The sequence below is a fragment of the Quercus lobata genome, chromosome 5 (assembly GCF_001633185.2).
Source record: "Quercus lobata isolate SW786 chromosome 5, ValleyOak3.0 Primary Assembly, whole genome shotgun sequence".
In the NCBI taxonomy this organism is placed as follows: domain Eukaryota; kingdom Viridiplantae; phylum Streptophyta; class Magnoliopsida; order Fagales; family Fagaceae; genus Quercus; species Quercus lobata.
Genome location: NC_044908.1, coordinates 12,418,903 through 12,438,199, shown reverse-complemented (window position 1 = coordinate 12,438,199; position 19,297 = coordinate 12,418,903). Strand labels below are relative to the sequence as shown.

At 34.2% G+C, this 19,297-nt stretch overlaps 2 protein-coding genes across 2 annotated transcripts; both read right to left on the bottom strand.

Moving 5' to 3' along the window:
• Positions 1-236: 236 nt before the first annotated feature.
• On the bottom strand, positions 237-2,157 carry LOC115988369 (LOB domain-containing protein 22-like). The gene is made up of 2 exons (XM_031111908.1): positions 1,253-2,157; positions 237-525 (listed from the first exon to the last, which is right to left on the bottom strand). Exons 1-2 carry the CDS (start codon positions 1,957-1,959, stop codon positions 399-401), a joined length of 834 nt encoding a protein of 277 aa, XP_030967768.1. The 5' UTR covers positions 1,960-2,157; the 3' UTR covers positions 237-398.
• A 10,435-nt stretch (positions 2,158-12,592) lies between these two features.
• On the bottom strand, positions 12,593-13,813 carry LOC115989966. Its single transcript, XM_031113829.1, has 3 exons — positions 13,622-13,813; positions 13,094-13,543; positions 12,593-13,051 (listed from the first exon to the last, which is right to left on the bottom strand). The coding sequence occupies exons 1-3, from the start codon at positions 13,811-13,813 to the stop codon at positions 12,593-12,595; spliced, it is 1,101 nt and encodes a 366-aa protein (XP_030969689.1).
• Positions 13,814-19,297: the final 5,484 nt, after the last annotated feature.

The following is a 19,297-nucleotide window of genomic DNA, read 5'->3' as shown; positions in this document are numbered from 1 at the left end:
ATTTATTTTATATTTAAAATACTCTACGCATATGAAAAATTTTAATAAAAATGTGACCATATTTGCATGAAACATTTAATATGCCAATAACATTGTTAATATTTCTTGATTTTGGCAAATCGTTGTGGTATTAGTATAGAGAAACTAATTCGATTGAGGCTAAAGTTGTTTAAAAAAAAAAAAAAAATTGATAGCTTTTTACAAAGAAGTGTTCAACAAGTACTACTATTGAAATATTGAAAGAACTAATAATTCTTTGCAAAAGGCCTCACTTTAAAATTGTCTCCTAAATCCACAAAATGTGTTTTAGTCGGCCTTGGATATGTGTTTTAACTATACTAAGTACTGACAACAAAATGATATGAGAGGTTTGCTATTCTATATGTCTTGCTAAACTTTCAACTGTTGCAATTTGTGAGGGTAAACAAAGTAGCTGCTCCTTTTAGATCATGATCCTGAGCTTGTTGGATGGAACCATCATCTTCTTTTAATGTCGCATTGTCTATCCTTAAGGTGACTTCATCACTGCAAATGTTTATTTGAATTTCAATAAGAGAGCCGAAAAAACACAGAAGGAAAATGTGGAAACTTGCTAACCTTAAGGCTTAAACAGTGATTACATGCTAACCTTAATTTTTCTATGGGAAAAATATCCACGAACTACACCGTTCCAACAAGTACAATTATTTTTATTTTTATTAATACAATTATAACTATTTTCATGTTGTAAAACACTGGTTGATCTTAAAAATGGATATTAGAAACGATTTCCTGATGCGTAAATAAATTCATGTCTTTAAACAATGAAATGTAAAAATGTTTTAAAGAATGTTGCAATTCTTTGATTAGATCTAACATGGACATGAGATCTTCCCATGGTGTGTTTCATGCCATTTGAAGACACTACTTATCATATTAATAAATAAAAAAACTGTTAGAAAAGCTAAATGAAAAAGCCAATACCAAATGGACAATATATTTCAAATCCAAAATGAGAACTTATTCACATAAAACCAACATTTATTGATAGCAAAATAACTTGGGAGAGTTTTTACATTCAAAACGAAATTGGAGTTCTTGATTATCTTTCAGGCCTAGCCTCTGAATATTATTAGAAAACAACAATCTTCTCTTACAACACATCATCACAAAGAGTTGAACAATCATGAAAAACACAAATAGACCATCCATCCAAAAATGAGATGGATAATCTAATCACGACGATAGGAGTAATTGTGTCAATGGTACAAACCTCCTTGCGATCAATTCTTCCGGCTCGAACTTAATCTCATTTCTTTCACAAGATACATCAAAAACCGGCTTAACATCATCGCATTCACTGTCTGGGCCATGCTTATTAACGTGCAAAGATGACAATGTTGATGCAGAATCTTGGACGGTCGTCCATGCATTGACATCTTCTTGCAAATGATTATTAACAACAAAGAACTGTTCTTGTTGATGCGGTCCAAGATAATGGTATTGCAATGCATTATTGTATGAACTCAAAGGATCTACACCGACCATCTCACAGTTGATTGTAGGATCTGTAGCCTCTGTCATTTGCTGTTGATGAGCTTGAGCACGACATATAGCAAGTTGATGAAGAACAATGTCAAGCTCGGCCTTGTTATATTCAATCAAGCGTTGCAACTCGCGTATGATCCTGTAACACCCACCAACAGGGTCGTTGGCACGAACATCCGATTGGAAAATAATGGTACGCATGGCCTCGTCCTTGTCGGGTTGATTGAGGTTCTTGATGATCTTGGTGATGTTGCTGACACCAAACAATTTATGGGCGTTGAGGAATTGTCTTTGGCGATCGTGAGGGAAATAAGGGGCGAGAATGCAGTCAGGAGCGCACTTCCTGCGTTGGTATTTACATGCAGCGCATGCTTGGGTGGTGCCGTTACCATGTCTTGTAGTAGTAGTAGTGTTATTATTATTAATGTTCATGGTAGGTTTTTGTTGTTGTTGTAGTTGTTTTTGTTGGTAATTGGGAGCTAAGGGGTGAGAGATATCGACTGCGTTTCCGGCGGGGGTGCTTAGGTGCAGTTTTTTTGGCTTGATGGGGGCTTTGTTTTCTGGTGTTTTCTCCCTTATTTTCTCGTAGGAAAAGGAGAAACAAAATGAGAGATGGAGAGAAATGAAAGGAGAGACAGACAGATATATTAGAAGAGAGAGAGAAAGAGAGAAAAAGAGATCCTAACAAATTTAGTTGTACACAGCGACATTTTTGGGATGTGAATTTGGATTGGTGATGGGAATGTGACTACGTGAGCTTTGCTAATGTGTTGAGATGGGGTGTTTTAGATGTGTTTTGAATATTTCAACTAATAATAGGACAATATTTAACCTCTTTATTTTTAGCAACTTTAAGGCAAAATGGATGACTTTTGGGTATTTAAAGGGGAAAATTATATTGTATAAGAAACTACCATTCTCATTAATTTGACCCACTAGAAAGAATGTTAAAAAAATAAATAAATCGTACGCGTAATTCTATTTTTCACAAGAAGGGGAAATGAAGTCATCTTATGATAGATAACGCTTACAAAGTCAATAACTGAAATGTAATCTAAAACACAAACTAAATGAATCATTCCATGAACTTTTTTAATGGCTATGCTCTCTCTCTCTCTCTCAATATATATATATTTTAAATTGTATTTGTAATTAGCATTAAATTTTCAATAATATATACTATGAACATACCTATTTTCACAACTTATTTAAGTGGTTCATTGTGAGCGGTTATAGTTAGTCAATTTTGTAAAGATTGGTGTGTTCTTAGTTTTATTTTAAAAATTTTATTACACAAGAATCTTATCAATATATAGATATATTGATGGGTCAAAACGTTTTTTTACTAGTTTAATTTGTTTATGCGTAGATAGACGTGTGAGTCTACTACTATGATTGAAGAGTGATATATTCAGATCAAACATTAGCTAGCTAGCTAAAATTGAATAATCAATACCAAGCTTTAGTTTTGAGTTTTATTGGCAATTTAAAAAGAGTCAAGTCACGTACTTTTTACTATTTTTATTTATTTATTTTATTATTATTATTATTATTTATTTGAGATAGAAAATCTACTTTAACTTAATTTAATCAAGTTTATATATGCGTATGAAGTTTTTTGCTAAATATATGAACCTAAACCCTTGCCCCTCACCCTACACGAATTTATACTTATAGATAGACTATTATACCAAGAGTGCGCAGTATTAAGTCAAGACTTTTTTTTTTTTTTGGTAAACTGTCAAGTTACTTTTAATTGCAACATGACAGTCTCTTAAAGTCTGAAAATATTTATATTGGTTTTGTTTATGATGTAATAGGAGGTAAAATAACTTTAATGTTTGAATTATAGAAGGTGTTGGATTGTTATATATATATATAATCATCTTATCACTATTCTATGAAATTATATTTTTAATGTTTGTTTTACTGTGGTGCAATTTGGTGCACAAGGCTTGAGACCTTTTAGAACTTGAAATTGAGTGAGACATATGTCGTTAGAAAGTTTGTAATGCAAACTCCCATGCATATCTTCTCACTTTTATAGACCACTACTGCGTTGTTTTTTTCACTATTGTTTGGGCAAATAATTCTATCATCATAAATGATGGACCATTATATTATGATGATAGGGTTATTTGCACATTTTTTTATATCCTCTTTAATTTGTGTAATAATATGATTTGCCTTATAATTATTTAATTCCATGAAACAAATGGACTTCCCTGTAATTGCACACTTCTCTCGTTAACCTATCTATCTATCTATAAATGGGCCTCTTAAACAACTCCTATATCCGGAACTTAAACAAAAATCAGTACGTTCAAGACCTATCCCTCTTGCGTGCTGACAAGAGTTTAGGGCCCGTTTGGTAGTCTATTTTGAGCAATATTTTAAGTATTTTAAACATACTTACACACACTTTTTCACCCACATGTATATCAAAAACACTCAAACAACATTACTCAAACTCCTCTATCAAACACCCCCTAACTTCATGGGCCATATATGTGCAACAACTTACCAATGAGTTGTTGGTTTGGAGTGAGCTCCTTCTTGTGATTATAAGTCATTATAAATCTCTATTGATATCTTAAAATAGTGGGTCTGGTGCAGACTTGCGCCTAGTTTATATCACACGCCTTGCCCAACTCTAATCTAAATCCCAGGAGTCCTGCCAGTTCGCCTCATGCATGTGAGTCTGGATCAGTTTTGTTTCGGACTGTTATTTTTTCTCTTTTCCAACCCATTGAGCATTTAAGAGCTATCTGTGGTCGTTGGAGATCAGCTTTTTTAGTAAGCGAACTCATTATCTTATTGTTGTAAGTAATTTAACACATCTTTCCCACAAGTAGCAATCACTCTCTTCCTCAATCAGAACAATAGAACTCCTCTTTAATTTTCTTGTCCTTAAATTTTTCTTCCTCTCCCACATAATTTCTATTACACAAAAAATGCTCCTTGACTCTTTATTTGTTGCTCCTGTTAATTATTTGGGTTATTATTATGCTATCATCATTTGCTTATTCACTAAAATATTTCCAGCAGGAGGGAGCAAAGCATCAACACTTTTAAATGGAGAAAATAGCTATTTAATCAGATGGATTAGTTCCTTTAGTCTTCTTTTGCGGGACTGGAGTATTCAGATGAAGCACTAGATGACATATTACTGCTGGTGCATCATTCGTAAAACATTTTGATGCAACTGCAGGGGTTCTATATGGATTGTCGCAGGCTTATGGAAAGAACCTTGGAAGAGGAGGAGATAAGTCCAGAAATTAATACATGAAATTTCCACTTTCGAAAATTTTATTACCAAAAAAAAAATAAACTTTCTGAAATTTATAAGCAAAATAAATCATAACTCATCCTAAGAGTATCCACAGCAGTGGATCAATAATTTTAGTTATTTGGCACCAATAAAAGTTATTTTATCTATTTTACCTACATACATGCTGCAGCAGTATATCTATTTTAGTTTTTAACATAATAAAATAATATAAACATCACAATAAAATAATATATTTCCTACAATAAAATAATATATCCCACTACCCAAAAAAACATCCATAGCACCAACCACCACCACCTCTACTATCAGCCAAAGTCACAACTACAACCACAACCACCACCACCACCACCACTGGCCACAACCACCACTCTACTTTGGCAACCACAACACAACATAGAAAAAAAAAAAAAAAAAAAAAAAAAAAAAAAAAAAAAAAAAAAAAAAAAAACCACAACCACAATCACAACCCCATCACCACAAACCACCAGCCGTGACAACCAACCATGACAACCACAACCACAACCATAAACCACAAAACTTATAGCCAAAATCCACAAAACCCACTGCCAAAGCCAAAATCATCCACCACCACCACCACAACCAAAATCCACAAACCCACTGTCAAAATCATCCACCACCACTATCATAGCCAAAATTAACCACCACCACCACAGCCACCAAACCCATATGAAAATACATATATATATATATATATATATATATATATATATATATATATAACTCAATCACAGCAAAGAGAATAGAGAGATGGGTGGCAGCGGTGGCTTGCCGCTAGCGGCGTGGGTCTGAGGCGATTGGTGGCGTGGATTTGAGGCGATCGGCGGCGTGGGTCTTAGGCAGATGGCGGCGTGGGTTTGAGGCTGATCGGTGACGGTGAATGAGGGAGCTTCGGTGACATCGAGCTTCGATGACGTCGTGGATGAGGATGAGTCGAGCTTCATGGGTCGGCAACGTTGACGAGCTTGAGAGACCGGAGAGTGAATGAGAGAGATGAGTTTAGAGAGAGATGAGAGGAGAGTGAATAGGCACGGTGTGAAAGAATGAATAAAAAAAGGAGCCGGCAGAATAAAAAATTATATATATTTTTGGCTCATAGGTACAGTGCACATCTATCTATAGATGGGCACTGTAGCAAATCAGCTAAAAAAAATAACTATAGCTCCACTGTTGGGGCTTGTTTTTTGTGTATGGGGAGCTAAAATATACCAATATAGTTTTTTAGCACCATTGCTGTGAGTGCTCTAACCATACTTATTTGTTTGAATCAACACAAGGATCTATATTGAAAGCTCAAATAGTGTAGAACACTATAGCTTGTTTAGACCTCCAATTTTAAAATTACAACTTAATTGCTTTTACTCTAACTTGTCTAAGTGTGGAACAAAAGTAAATGACACGCAATAACCAAAACTACTCTCTAAGCTATAACCACAAGCAAGCAATAACAAATATAAAGCTTAAAGAGTAAGGGATGAGAGATGCAAATACAAGATAACATCAAGACGTGTTATCGAAGAGGAAACCGAAGTACTTGACGAAAAACCTCTCTGCGACCCTCTAAACCGAAATCAATCCACTATTGAATAAAGTTGGAGTACACGAATATCAAAAAGACCCTCCAAGCCTAATCTACCCAATGTACTTGAACCCTCCAAGTTCCAGCTACCAACGGGCTTCACCGAGAGTCATGTCTTCACTAATTATCCGGATCTCACAATTAGCTCCAAATTTCATCCGCCAATCAATGGCTTCTTTCAATGCTTTCCACATGCACCAAAATTTCTCTCAACACTTAAATTGGGTGAGGTAAGTGTTTGGGCTAAGTACCTCTCAAGGATGTGCAATTGGAGAGGTAGGAGTAGATGAGAACTTAAGAGAAATGGTGTAGATGATTGTGGGTTTACAATCTCTAACTCTCAAGTGTATTGCTAGGACTTTCTCTCTTAAAATTTCATTAGAAAAACTCCTTACAATTTCGTGGGTAATGTGGACTTATATAGTGTTAGTAAAGAAATGAGAAAAAGCACACTTAAAAAGTTCCAGACAGTAAGTTTCGCGAGTCACTTGCGACTTGGCCTAAGTTGCGAAGTGACTTGCGAAATCCAGCCTGGCATGAGACTGTTTAGATTCCAGTATGTGCTTCTCACACGGCCTTGGCAATGTTGTCACTCGCGAGCCAGTCGTGAATTCACCTTCTTCATAGATCTTCACCAAACTCTCACACTCAACCCTTACATTGAATCCCACAAAAAAAAAAAAAAAAAAAAATATATATATATATATATATATATAGGGAAATGATTGAACAAAAATACAATCAAAATTTGACACGGAATTAAAGCCAACAAAAACATAATTGTAAATCACAACTTTACATATATTATTATTTGACCAATACTAATCAAAATAAGTTAGACACATAGTATTTCTCCCCTTTAGAAAAAAAATACTCTAATATAACCTCAAAGGTCTTTCAACTCCTTAAAAAATTTCTCTATTTAAATAATCTCTTTTATAACAATATCACGTTTTATTAGTGGTTTGAAATACCCAAATAATGGATCATTGAGCATCCAAAATTGTATCACAAATTTACAACCCACTACAGGAGAGTGGAGAGTATGAGTTGAAACATTTACTATTGAATCTATTGATTATTTAATCTAAAATAATATATTTGGTAAACTAAACAAAATATTTAAGTCATAAAATTAAAAATGAACAATAAAATAGACCGTAAAAATAAAAGAAGATATAAATGACATTATAAATACAAAGATATGTAAGACTAAGTTTTTGTTAAATAAAAAATGTGAATTTCATGTAATTTTTTCTAAATTTTGATCGCAAGCTATACATTGACTTTGGGAAAAAAAAAATACTAGTACACACACACACATATATATATATATATATATATATATATATATTTTAGCAATTTTATTCTATAAAATTAAACTTTTCCCCCTTAACAATATCATTGAATTTTTTAAGAGTAGTGCTACAACCACAAACTTTTCTATAACACTATTACAAATTGTTCAGGTACACATTCTTACTATTTCACATTTAGTCCAACCACTTACATCACACTTTTTCTTATCAGTAACCACTCACCATATCAATAATTTGTAAAAAAAGTTATAGTTCTAGCATTTTCCTTACTTTAAAGGCCGTAAAAAAATTTATACATCTAAAATGTAAAAAAAAAAAAAAAAAAAAGTCCAAAAAATTTAGTCCAATAACAAAAATTAGCGATAGAAAATAAAAACAATTAGGCCCACTTGGCTAATTTTACCCAAAACAAACAATCTGTTCTTAAAAAATTTTAAACAAAATAATTTTGTCTTACACATAAGTAGACATGCACATTAAAACTCAAAAAAAAAAAAAAACCCAAAAAAAGAAAAGAAAAGAAATTATTATGGCCCGCATGATTCTAAGATCATTTAACTAAGTTTTGACTTAAGTCAAATTTAGGTTAAAATTTTCACACTTGGTCAAATTTAAGTTAAACTTTCCATACTTAGCCAATTTTTCATGTGTTTTGTGGAAATTTTTGTGCTTTCATGATATTTTGTTCGATTTAAATATGATCTTTGTGATCAACCAACCATTTAAAAGGGAATTTAAACATTTTTTTGTTTGAGTGAAAATTGATTAGATCAGAATGTTGGATTTTCTTGTTAGAGTTGGTCAAACCTCGCATTTTGCTACAAAACTCTTGAGTTTATCCTAATTTAACCCTTTTTTGCTATTTGAGGTGTTTGAAAGGTTTTCATGACCCCAATTTGTTTTCCAATTGAAATAAGGCATTTTGTCATCTTTTTACATTTTAACGATAAGGAGAGTAAGATGAGGTAGTCATAGTTGTCCCTTCTTTGTCTAATATCTTGAAAAAGTAAAAGACATTGAATATATTAAGAACAATGTTCATGTTCATGTGGCATTGTGGTTAATAATATTTTTGGAATGATATTACTTTTATTATAGCATGGGGTTGATGTCTGTGATCTATTTGCAAAATTGAGGGGCATAATTACAATTTTGAGTATTTTGGAGTGAATTTGTGATTTCAAGGGCAAAATTGTATTTTTGAGATGAAATTAGTAATTTTGGGGTAAAATTGTAAATTTTGTTTGAGATCTATAATTTTAGGGCAATCAAGGCAAAATTATAGTTTTGGGAGGTTTCTTCTGGGTTTAATGCTTGTTTGATGATTCTCAAGGGCACTTTTATAAAATTTTAAAATTAACCAAGGGTAATTTTGGTATTTTTTGGCATCTTGGGAAAAAATTGATATATAGATAAAGATATGATGGATTTTAGTTAGCTCAACTGTTAAAATACTTTGTCGTCGAATAATATATATATATATATATATATATAAAACCGAAGACATTTAAATTTTTGTTGACCTCATGAAATTTCACCATATAAGCGCTTGAGGCCTCACAATATTCCATGTCATAATTCTAATATATAATTTAATTGAATTTAATTTTTATAAAGATCTGTTAAAAACTTCCTATATTTAATTATATCAAACTTTATAATTTTACCAAATTGTATTTTCTTTTGATTATATCTATATATATATATATATTTTTTTTTTTTTGAGAAAGTATTTTTTTTATATTATAGAATCAATAGTTTCATATACAAATATAATAATAATAAATACCTATCAATAAGACAAAAAGTACCATAATTATTAAATTGTATGATTGAAAAAGAGAAAGATAGAATATCATTTTTGCTTTTGGGCCAATCTTTTCAGAATAATTATAGAATACTCTCGGGATACCACAAATGCATACTCCCTCCTCTCACATAATAGTGGGTTTCACTAATAAATTCATAATGGGATTCACAATTCGTGTGAGAATGAGGAATACACATTTATAGCACTTTCGAAGTATTCAATAATTTTCCATCTTCTCTGTGCATGAATTAAAGAGGAGAATGGCAAAAAATGTCTTTGAATTTCTATAAATAGAGTTGGATTTTTTGTGTGTAGTGAGGATGGCATAGAATCGGATCTATTTGTTAGAAAATTCTACAATACGAAGTACAATAATATATTTTCATCTCTTATATGAATAATGGATCATACCATGAATTTTGTTGCTATTCATTTTAGGGGAGAGATTGTGACATTATTATACTCCCAAAGTATTGTATAATTTCTCCTATTCTTAAATTGACAACCATTATTAAGAGAGCAAATGTATATAGAAAATTTGAAACTGTTCACGAAATAATAATTTTATTTGTTTCTTTTTTTATTAAAGAATTTTTGCATTTTTGTTGATTCTCAAAAAAAAAAAAAAAAAGAAGCATTTTTGCATTTTTTTTCCCCCTCCTACTTAGTTTGCTGACTGTGTCGACCACGCATGATCTGAAAAATATTAGCTTCGTATTGTAATGGTCCTAATGGATGCAAATTGTCCTCTGTTTCGAAACGAGAAGAGTTCTACATTTTGTTATGCTAATCATGAAGATAAGAACGGAAATCAACTACTGGGACTCTAATTTTTAAGATAAGATATAAGATAGTTTATTTGAAGTTAAACTCTAATATGGCATTTAGTACGGGATAATGTTTTGTGATTCTCAAAAATGTTTAAGGGCCTGATTGATAGGAGGATTTTTGTTTTTGTTTTCAAAACAATATAAAAACAATTTTCAAAAAATTGAACTTGAAACTAGTTTTCTAAAAATAATTTTTATATTATACGTGTAAGGATTGAATTTGGATTTGACCCAATATAGGATTGGGTTTTAGCCTAATGAGCCCAAACAATGAATTTGTTGAGCGTGGGTGAAAGACCTAATTCTAATCAGTAAGAAAGACAGTAACAGTTATTTATTTAAGAGAATCAAAAACAAGTATGGTCAGAAAACTTGTCCTCGGCACAGTTCAAGAAGCTCTGTTATAATGTCAAGTTGATGATCAAGGTTACAAGAGTTCAAAGGATCGTTACCATCATTTTTCTCTCTTTCTCTCAAGCTACCTTTCCATGCTATATACTATAATTTTTGGCATCATCCTCACCATACACGTGTAGGTTAGATTCCAGGAACTCCTTCTTGTCCCATCCAACACCTCCCAGAACCTTCAACTAGCAGTTGTAAGGCTGTTTCACCACTGTTCAGGTATCACCTCCACATTAATGCAGCTAGAAAGTTAGCTGGGATGCATTTAATGCGGAGGTAGCAGTTTTTGAAGATATTTATTGCCTTCCTCTACTCCTCTCCTATCCAATGTCTGACTTCTAACTGTGATGCAACCTGGAAGGATGTTCAGGAAGATAGGACATTCCTACTGATCTCGGATCCACATTTCCGATGTGACTTTTCTCCTCGAACATCTTTTGGACTATCATATACAATCCTTATCTCTTCCTCTTCTACCATTCCTATAATAACATTATTTGACCATCCTCGGACAAGTAAATATCCTCGGACTGGGCCATAGGCCCAATATATACAATTTTAACAATACCTTCTGGCTATCTGGCCCCCACAATAGCCCCTCAAAATCTTGCTTTTCGACTCCTCGGGAGGAAAGAAGGATTTTGATATCCTCAGCCCACCCTGTTTACGGTTACATCCCGTCTATCCGAACTCCCAAATGCCTTTTTACCTGCTCAAGGCACGCTCCTGATGCTTCGGCGTCCAGAGCGCGCCCTCATTAAATTTTGACGATACTTTTGTCCCCCACGTTCAACGACATGATGTAAATCTAACGGTGGAGGATTTCCTGGGGTTACGAGCAGGAATTTTCCCGCTTGTAACTTCTGTGCCACTATAAATGGCTTTTCAAATCAACTCCTTTCCCTACTTCGAACAATTACACAGTTCTAGAGTTCATACACTGAACTTGTCACTCTCTCTCACTTCCTTGTGTGTCTACAAATACCAAAAATTTGTCCAAGGACCTTCTTTTCAAACCTGTAAGTTTCCTCAAACCCTCTTAGTTTTGTTTCTTTCCATATATTTTCTTTTCACCACACTTTTTCCTTCTCGGCTCTATTTTTTGTTTCAAAATTGTTAATTTTAGTTATCATCCACTGATAAGTAGACCCTACATTTTTCAAACTAAAGGGCATCACTTTGTAATGATAGTTTCCAGTGGGAGTGACAAAAGCTATCTTTTCCTGATCATCCAGTGCTAGTGGTATCTGGTGATATCCTTGAAAGGCATCCAGGAAACTCATCCGAGGATGACTTATCATCGCATCCACCAACTGATCTATCCGAGGTATAGGGAAATGATCTTTTGGACAAACCTTATTGAGATCTATGAAGTCCACACACACACGCCATTTCCCATTTTTCTTTTTCACCACCATTGTGTTAGCTAGCCATTGAGGATAAAAAACTTCCTTAATAGCCCCTGCCTGTTTGAGCTTTATTACCTCATTTTTGATAGCCTCGGCATGCTCTTTGGATGGGTGCCGAAGTGGTTGTCTCTTGGGGGTAATGGAAGGATTAACATTCAAATGATGATAAATGAAGCTTGGATCTACACTCGGGGCTTCGTACGCACCCCCACACAAATACATCAACATTTTTTCTAAGAAATTCAACCAATTGTTCCCTTTCTTGTAGAGGTAGCTAAGCCTCAACCTGAAAGAACTTCTCCGGATCATCACCAACAATTACCTTTTCTAGATTTTCACATTTCATTTTGTCGGCTGATCTATTGAAGAGTAACGCCGGAGTTTCTGATTGCTATAAACCATTCTAAGCAGTGGCTGAGATTTCAACCTCAGGCTGATGTTGGATGGCCGCTACCAGACATTGCCTAGCTGTAGACTGACTTTCTAATATTTCCAAAACCTGGCCTCTAGAGGGATATTTCACATTCTGGTGAAAAGTGGAGGAAACAGCTCCCAGGGTATGAAACCAAGGTCTGCCCATAATGGCCGTATATAGAGAGAAAGCATCTACCACAATGAAGTCCACCTCCACCACATCCGAGCCAGTCTGTATGGATAGTCTGATTTGACCCTTCGAAATGACCATTTTACCTTCAAAACTCACCAGAGGAAAACTGTAGGCTGTTAAATTCTCAGGTTTTAAATTTAACCCCTTATATAGGTCAAGATACATAATCTCAGCTCTGCTGTCCTGGTCGATCATCACCCTTTTCACATCGTACCCACCAATTCTAAGTGTAACCACCAAAGCATCATCGTGAGGCTGTATGGTTCCAAGTTTATCCTCATCTTAAAAACCTAACACCAGTGGGATGCCCATCTTGACTCTCTTCGGCATTGAACTGGATTCCTCAACTGGGTACCGAGATATTGACATTATCCTGGAGGGGTAAGATTCGGTCCTCCCTGGGGCAACAAATATGATATTTATCATGCCTAGAGGGAGTCTCGAAGAAGCATCTCCTCGAAACTCTGAACTCATTTGACTCCCCCGGCCACTAGAATGATGCAAGAGTTGCTTTAATTTCCCTTTCCGAACCAGTTGGTCTAAATGGTCCCACAAGTTTCTACAATCCTCGGTAGTGTGTCCATGGTCCTGATGATATTGGCAATAAAGGCTTTGATTACGTCTCATAGGATCTCCTACCATCTTGTTCGGCCATTTAAAGAACGGCTTGTTTTTAACCTTCTCCAGAACCTGTTGTACTGGTTCTTGGAACACAGCATTAACCACCTGGGTGTTGGCAGATCCTGGCTGCCCAACAAAGTCTTTCCGAGGTCGGTTATTATTGTACTGGTCCGACCTGAAATCCCTCATCTCCTGAGGGATCACCTTAGCCTTTCCTTTCCCCTGCAATTGGTCTTCTTCAACCCTTTTGTACTTGTCAATCCGATCCATAAGTTGGGGCACACTGATAACAGGCTTACCAGTCAGAGATTTCCTCAAATCATGCTCGGCTAGGAGGCTGGCCTTAAAAGTACTAATGGCCACATCATCAAAGTCTCTATCTATTTCGTTAAACATCTCTTAGTATCTATCCGAGTATGTCTTCAGAGTCTCCCCCTCCTGCATGGACATAGACAATAAGGAACCCAAAGGCCAAGAAGCCCTGCTACAAGTGATAAAGCGAGTGCCAAAAGCCTGGGTGAGCTTCTTAAAGGAGTCAATGGAATTCGCCCTTAAACCATCGAACCACCTCATAGCCACGGGGCCCAAACTAGATGGAAAGACTTTACACATCAAAGCCTCATCCTTGAAATGAACTGCCATCCTTTGATTGAAGTGATTGACATGTTCCATCGGATTTGGTCGACCATTATAAATGGTGAACGTGGGCTGATGGAATTGCCGAGGAAGCCTCGCGCCTTCTATGCTTCATGCGAAGGGTGATTTATAGATTTGACTCAATGCCTTGCTCATGGCATCATTCCCCAGGCCTTTAAGAAGCGGGCTCTTATATCTACGTCTATGGTGGTACTCCTTATCGTGGGAGAAAGACTCGTTGGGCGGAGTTCTGGACCTCTGTCTATAACTAGCATCATCTGTCTCCTTAGAGGACAGCTTGGAGTTAGGTGATAAACGTCTTCATCGTGCGTGGCGCAATTCCCTTTTTAACTCATCGATCTCACATTGCATGTCTCTATTATTCTTTGCATGGGAAACACGGCTCTTCCCTCTAGACTGGCTTTTACTAGTATGCCTGTGCGCACACTTCCTTTACGATCCCCTCTCCGTTCGAGGTTCATAAACGGATTGCTATGTTGAGGCCTCCTTGATTCTACTTGGTGTAGATTCGCATCCACCTGGTGTGAACCTGTTGCTACCTGGTGTAGACCTGCTTCTTCCATCCTAAATGTTGCACTCGAAATACCTTCAAAATAGACCAAGTTCTCCCCACAGATGGCGCCAATTGTAAGGACTGAATTTGGATTTAACCCAATATAGGATTGGGTTTTAGCCCAATGAACCCAAACAATGAATTTGTAGAGCGTGGGTAAAAGAACTAGTTCTAGTCAGTAAGAAAGACAGTAACAGTTATTTATTTAAGAGAATCAAATACAAGTATGGTCAGAAAACTTGTCCTCGGCATAGTCCGAGAAGCTCTGTTATAATGTCAAGTTGATGATCAAGGTTACAAGAGTTCAAGGATCGTTACCATCATTTTTCTTTCTTTCTTTCAAGCTACCTTTCCATGCTATATACTATAATTTTTGGCATCATCCCCACCATACACGTGTAGGTTAGATTCCAGGAACTCTTTGTTGTCCCATCCAACACCTCCCAGAACCTTCAACTAGCAGCTGTAAGAGAATCAAATACAAGTATGGTCAGAAAACTTGTCCTCGGCATAGTCCGAGAAGCTCTGTTATAATGTCAAGTTGATGATCAAGGTTACAAGAGTTCAAGGATCGTTACCATCATTTTTCTTTCTTTCTTTCAAGCTACCTTTCCATGCTATATACTATAATTTTTGGCATCATCCCCACCATACACGTGTAGGTTAGATTCCAGGAACTCTTTGTTGTCCCATCCAACACCTCCCAGAACCTTCAACTAGCAGCTGTAAGGCTGCTTCACCACTGTTTAGGTATCAACTCCACATTAATGCGGCCAGAGAGTTAGCTGGGATGTATTTAATGCGGAGGTAGTAGCTTTTGAAGATATTTGTTGCCTTCCTCTACTCCTTTCCTATCCAATGTCTGACTTCTAACTGTGATGCAACTTGGAAGGATGTTCAGGACGATAGGACATTCCTACTGATCTCGGATCCACATTTCCGATGTGACTTTTCTCTTCGGACATCTTTTGGACTATCATGTACAATCCTTATCTCTTCCTCTTCTACCATTCCCATAATAACATTATTTGACCATCCTCGGACAAGTAAATATCCTCGGACTGGGCCATAAGCCCAATATATACAGTTTTAACAATACCTTCTAGCTATCTGGCCCCCACAATACGTGTTTGGCTTCCACTTTTAAGAATGATTTTCAAAATACTAAAAACAAAAAATAATTTTTAGAGAGACCATTTCTATTTTTGATATTTAAAAAAAATATATTTGCAAAAAGTAACATGTAGAATCTGTAAATTACTTCTTTTTTTTCTTTTTTTTTTTCTTTTGTGTGTGTGTGTGTGTGGATAATGATAAGGGAATATAACTCATCATGTACTTTTTTTTTAAAAATGATAAATTTCAAATTTAAAATGTGAAAATTCTTTTAGCGATAAAGATAAGCTCTTTAATTTAAGAGATAAAAAAGTTTGGACAAATATGTGAGGTTCACTGTTTTTAATTTATTTACAACTATACCATTAAAAACATTTTCTGTATCTTGAAAACACCCTCTTAGCCATTTTCAAAATCCTATTCTAAACTAGGAAAATCGGATACAGTTTTTTGAAAATTGTATTCAGAAAATATTAGCCAAACAATAAATTCAAGTGTGAGACCCATCATTTTATGGATTGCAAAACAAAAAAACTATATTTAAATATTATTACCAAACAAGCCCTAAAGATTCCCATGTTTGGTTGTAAATCACACTAGGGAATCAAATGCCTAGGAAAACTGGATTCTCCCTTTAACTCCCTTTCAGTAGGAATGTGGATTTCCTTTAAAAAATGTGGTATCCAGATTATTTAAGTTTGCGCCAAATTTTTCCTCGTTGGTGCCCATATTTTAGATCACCAATAGCGATGAAAATTACTTTTCGTCGCTAAATCTTATAATTTTTTTCATTATCAGCGATGGAATCCATATTTCATCGCTAAATCTGTATTTTTAGTGACGAAAAATATATCCTCACTAATTTTCGTCACTAAAAGTACATTTTGTTGTAGTGCAAACTTAAAGGAAATTGTATTTTTTTTTTTATAAATTGACAATTCTAACCATTTATCTTTATCATTTAAGCAATTGAGATAAAATATAAAACAAATCATCAATATCTTTTCCTTTGTCTTTATCTCTTCCCACCAAAACAACATAAACAGGATAGACAACTTTGTTGATGATATATTCATTAACAAAGTTCTATTTAGGTTTCACGTGTGAAAAAAAAAAAAAAAAAAGTTTGAAGGGGACCCTCCATTGTTGCTAGGTATTCACTTTTATTGTTGTGTGTGTTTCTCAACAAATTATTAATTGATCTATTTTCATGGAAATTTGTTAATGTATTTATTCGTATCTCAAATATTAGTTTTGTTTAGTTGCTAGAAATATAAATCTGGATTGGTAGCTTCATCTAGTTTTTTGTTTTTAGATTAATGGCTTTGTTTCTACAATTTTAATAATTTGTATTATATCGGGTGCTTTTGATGTTTGTTATACAATGATACAAAATGTATAGATTTTTAATTTTTAACGACCCATCATATTTGTATAAGTGTTTTTGGATTTGTCATAATTTATAGTTTATATTTTGTTTTTCATTATTTATTTAGAGGAATATTAAAAAAAAAAAAAAACTTATATTGGATTTACAAATCTAAGGATAAAATGGAAAAAATAAATAATTCAGTTAAGATTTCTAGGAATAAATCAAATATTATAATCTTACATTCCTAAGAATCTTATTAGATTCCCAATTAAACCAAACATAAGAATAGTTACATTCTTAGACATTCAAATTACAAGGCATCACATTCCCAATAATCTAAATGCTAGGAGTAATGTAGATTCTCTCATACCAAACACCACATAATATCCAAGTTTCAAGAAATTTAAAACGTTACTCTGATTAAAATTTTATGAAACAAGAAAAAAAAAATTATATATTCTAATTATCTACAATAAATTTGAATTTTTATATAATAAATAAAAACGTGGGGTGTAAGAGCGGATTGTAGGCAGGGAAGGACCATAGTGGGGGCCTGCGCCCCCTTGGGTCCAAGAAGAATTTTTTAAGCTTCAGTCATTAGGCCCACCACTATTGAGATGCTATTAGAGTTGAACTCGCCATCTTTGCATCACGTTTCTTCTTTTTCTTCCTCGCTCTTTGCCACTGTTTCTTTCTTTCTGCAGTTCTACTCGGCTGAGAAACCAATAGATTTTGTTGCCAAGTGCCAACTTCTACCATCTTTCTTCTTAAATGTCCTTTATTTTACTTTTTGTAAAATGCGAGAAACCAATGAGTTTACTGTCAACCACTAATTCTATTTCATCTTAAACATCTTTTACTTTTTTATTTATTTAAAAAACAAACTTAATGGGCAGACATTGGACAAGTCTTCCGCCTTCTCTATTTTTCTAATTCGTGAAAAAAAAAAAATTTAATGGGCTTGGGCTTAAAATAATTTGGACATGTTTGCATAAAAAAATTAAGAAAATTGATTTTAATTAAATATAATAATTTATATAAGCTAAATATATGTCTGTATAGTGTATACACATTTTTTTAGAGATCAATGAGCTCATATATATATATATATATATATATATATATAACTGTTGTAATTTTGAAACGGTACACCGGTATTTATTTTATTTTATAGTTCTTTAATATTAGATTCTTAATATTTTGCATTCATTAATTCACTTGGCACAAAGATTAAAAACACTTAAGTGGACACATGACACAAACTTAAGTAGATAATTATGATGTATTCCCCCACATAAATTTAGACATATGATGCAAAATTGGATTATAATTAAACTTTCTCTACGCTTTGCTTATTAATATATATATATATATATATATATTAGATCGTTCGTTTTTTGCACCTCATTATCTCACCTAGAACAAAAATTAAAAAAACTTTAAATAGGACATGTGGCGCAAAATTAGACAACAATTGGAATCTAATTTAAAACATAATTGGATTTTTCTCAGTTTTACCTATTAATCTATATATAGATATATAGACTAGAAATGTTTAAGAACTATTAAAAAAGAGACTAATATATATTGGAGTTGCTACAAAAATTTTGCTGCGTGAAACTTATAAATTAATAAATTAATGTAGCAGCAATCATGAAAACACATTTCAAACATTCACTTATTATGGCTTCATTTGTTTTGACCTAAAATATTTTAGGCCAAAATGGAAAATGATAGGTCAAGAATGTATTGACCCCATGTGATGAATTAACCGATTAATTAGCCAAGTTAATTAGTTAATTCAATTAGCATGCAATAAGCGTGTGGTAACACAAACAAATCACCAACTAAATTAATATTCAGTGGAAAATAAATTGACACAGTGATTTGTTTACGAATGGGGAAAACCTACACAGCAAAAACTCTATCGAGTGATTTTAAGGACACTACTCCCGATAATTCACTATTATCACAATAAGCGGTTACAAGTAAAGGAATCCCAGTAACTTATATCAACCTACAGTTGAACCCTTATCCCAATACCTAATTGGACTTGTTCTGTAGTGACAATCTCTCATTTCAATGCACGGCTCCCAGTATGTGACTAACCAATTCGATGCGCGGATCCCAGTACACGGCTTACTCACCAACTTGAGAAATATGTTGGCTGCAAAGTTCTTCA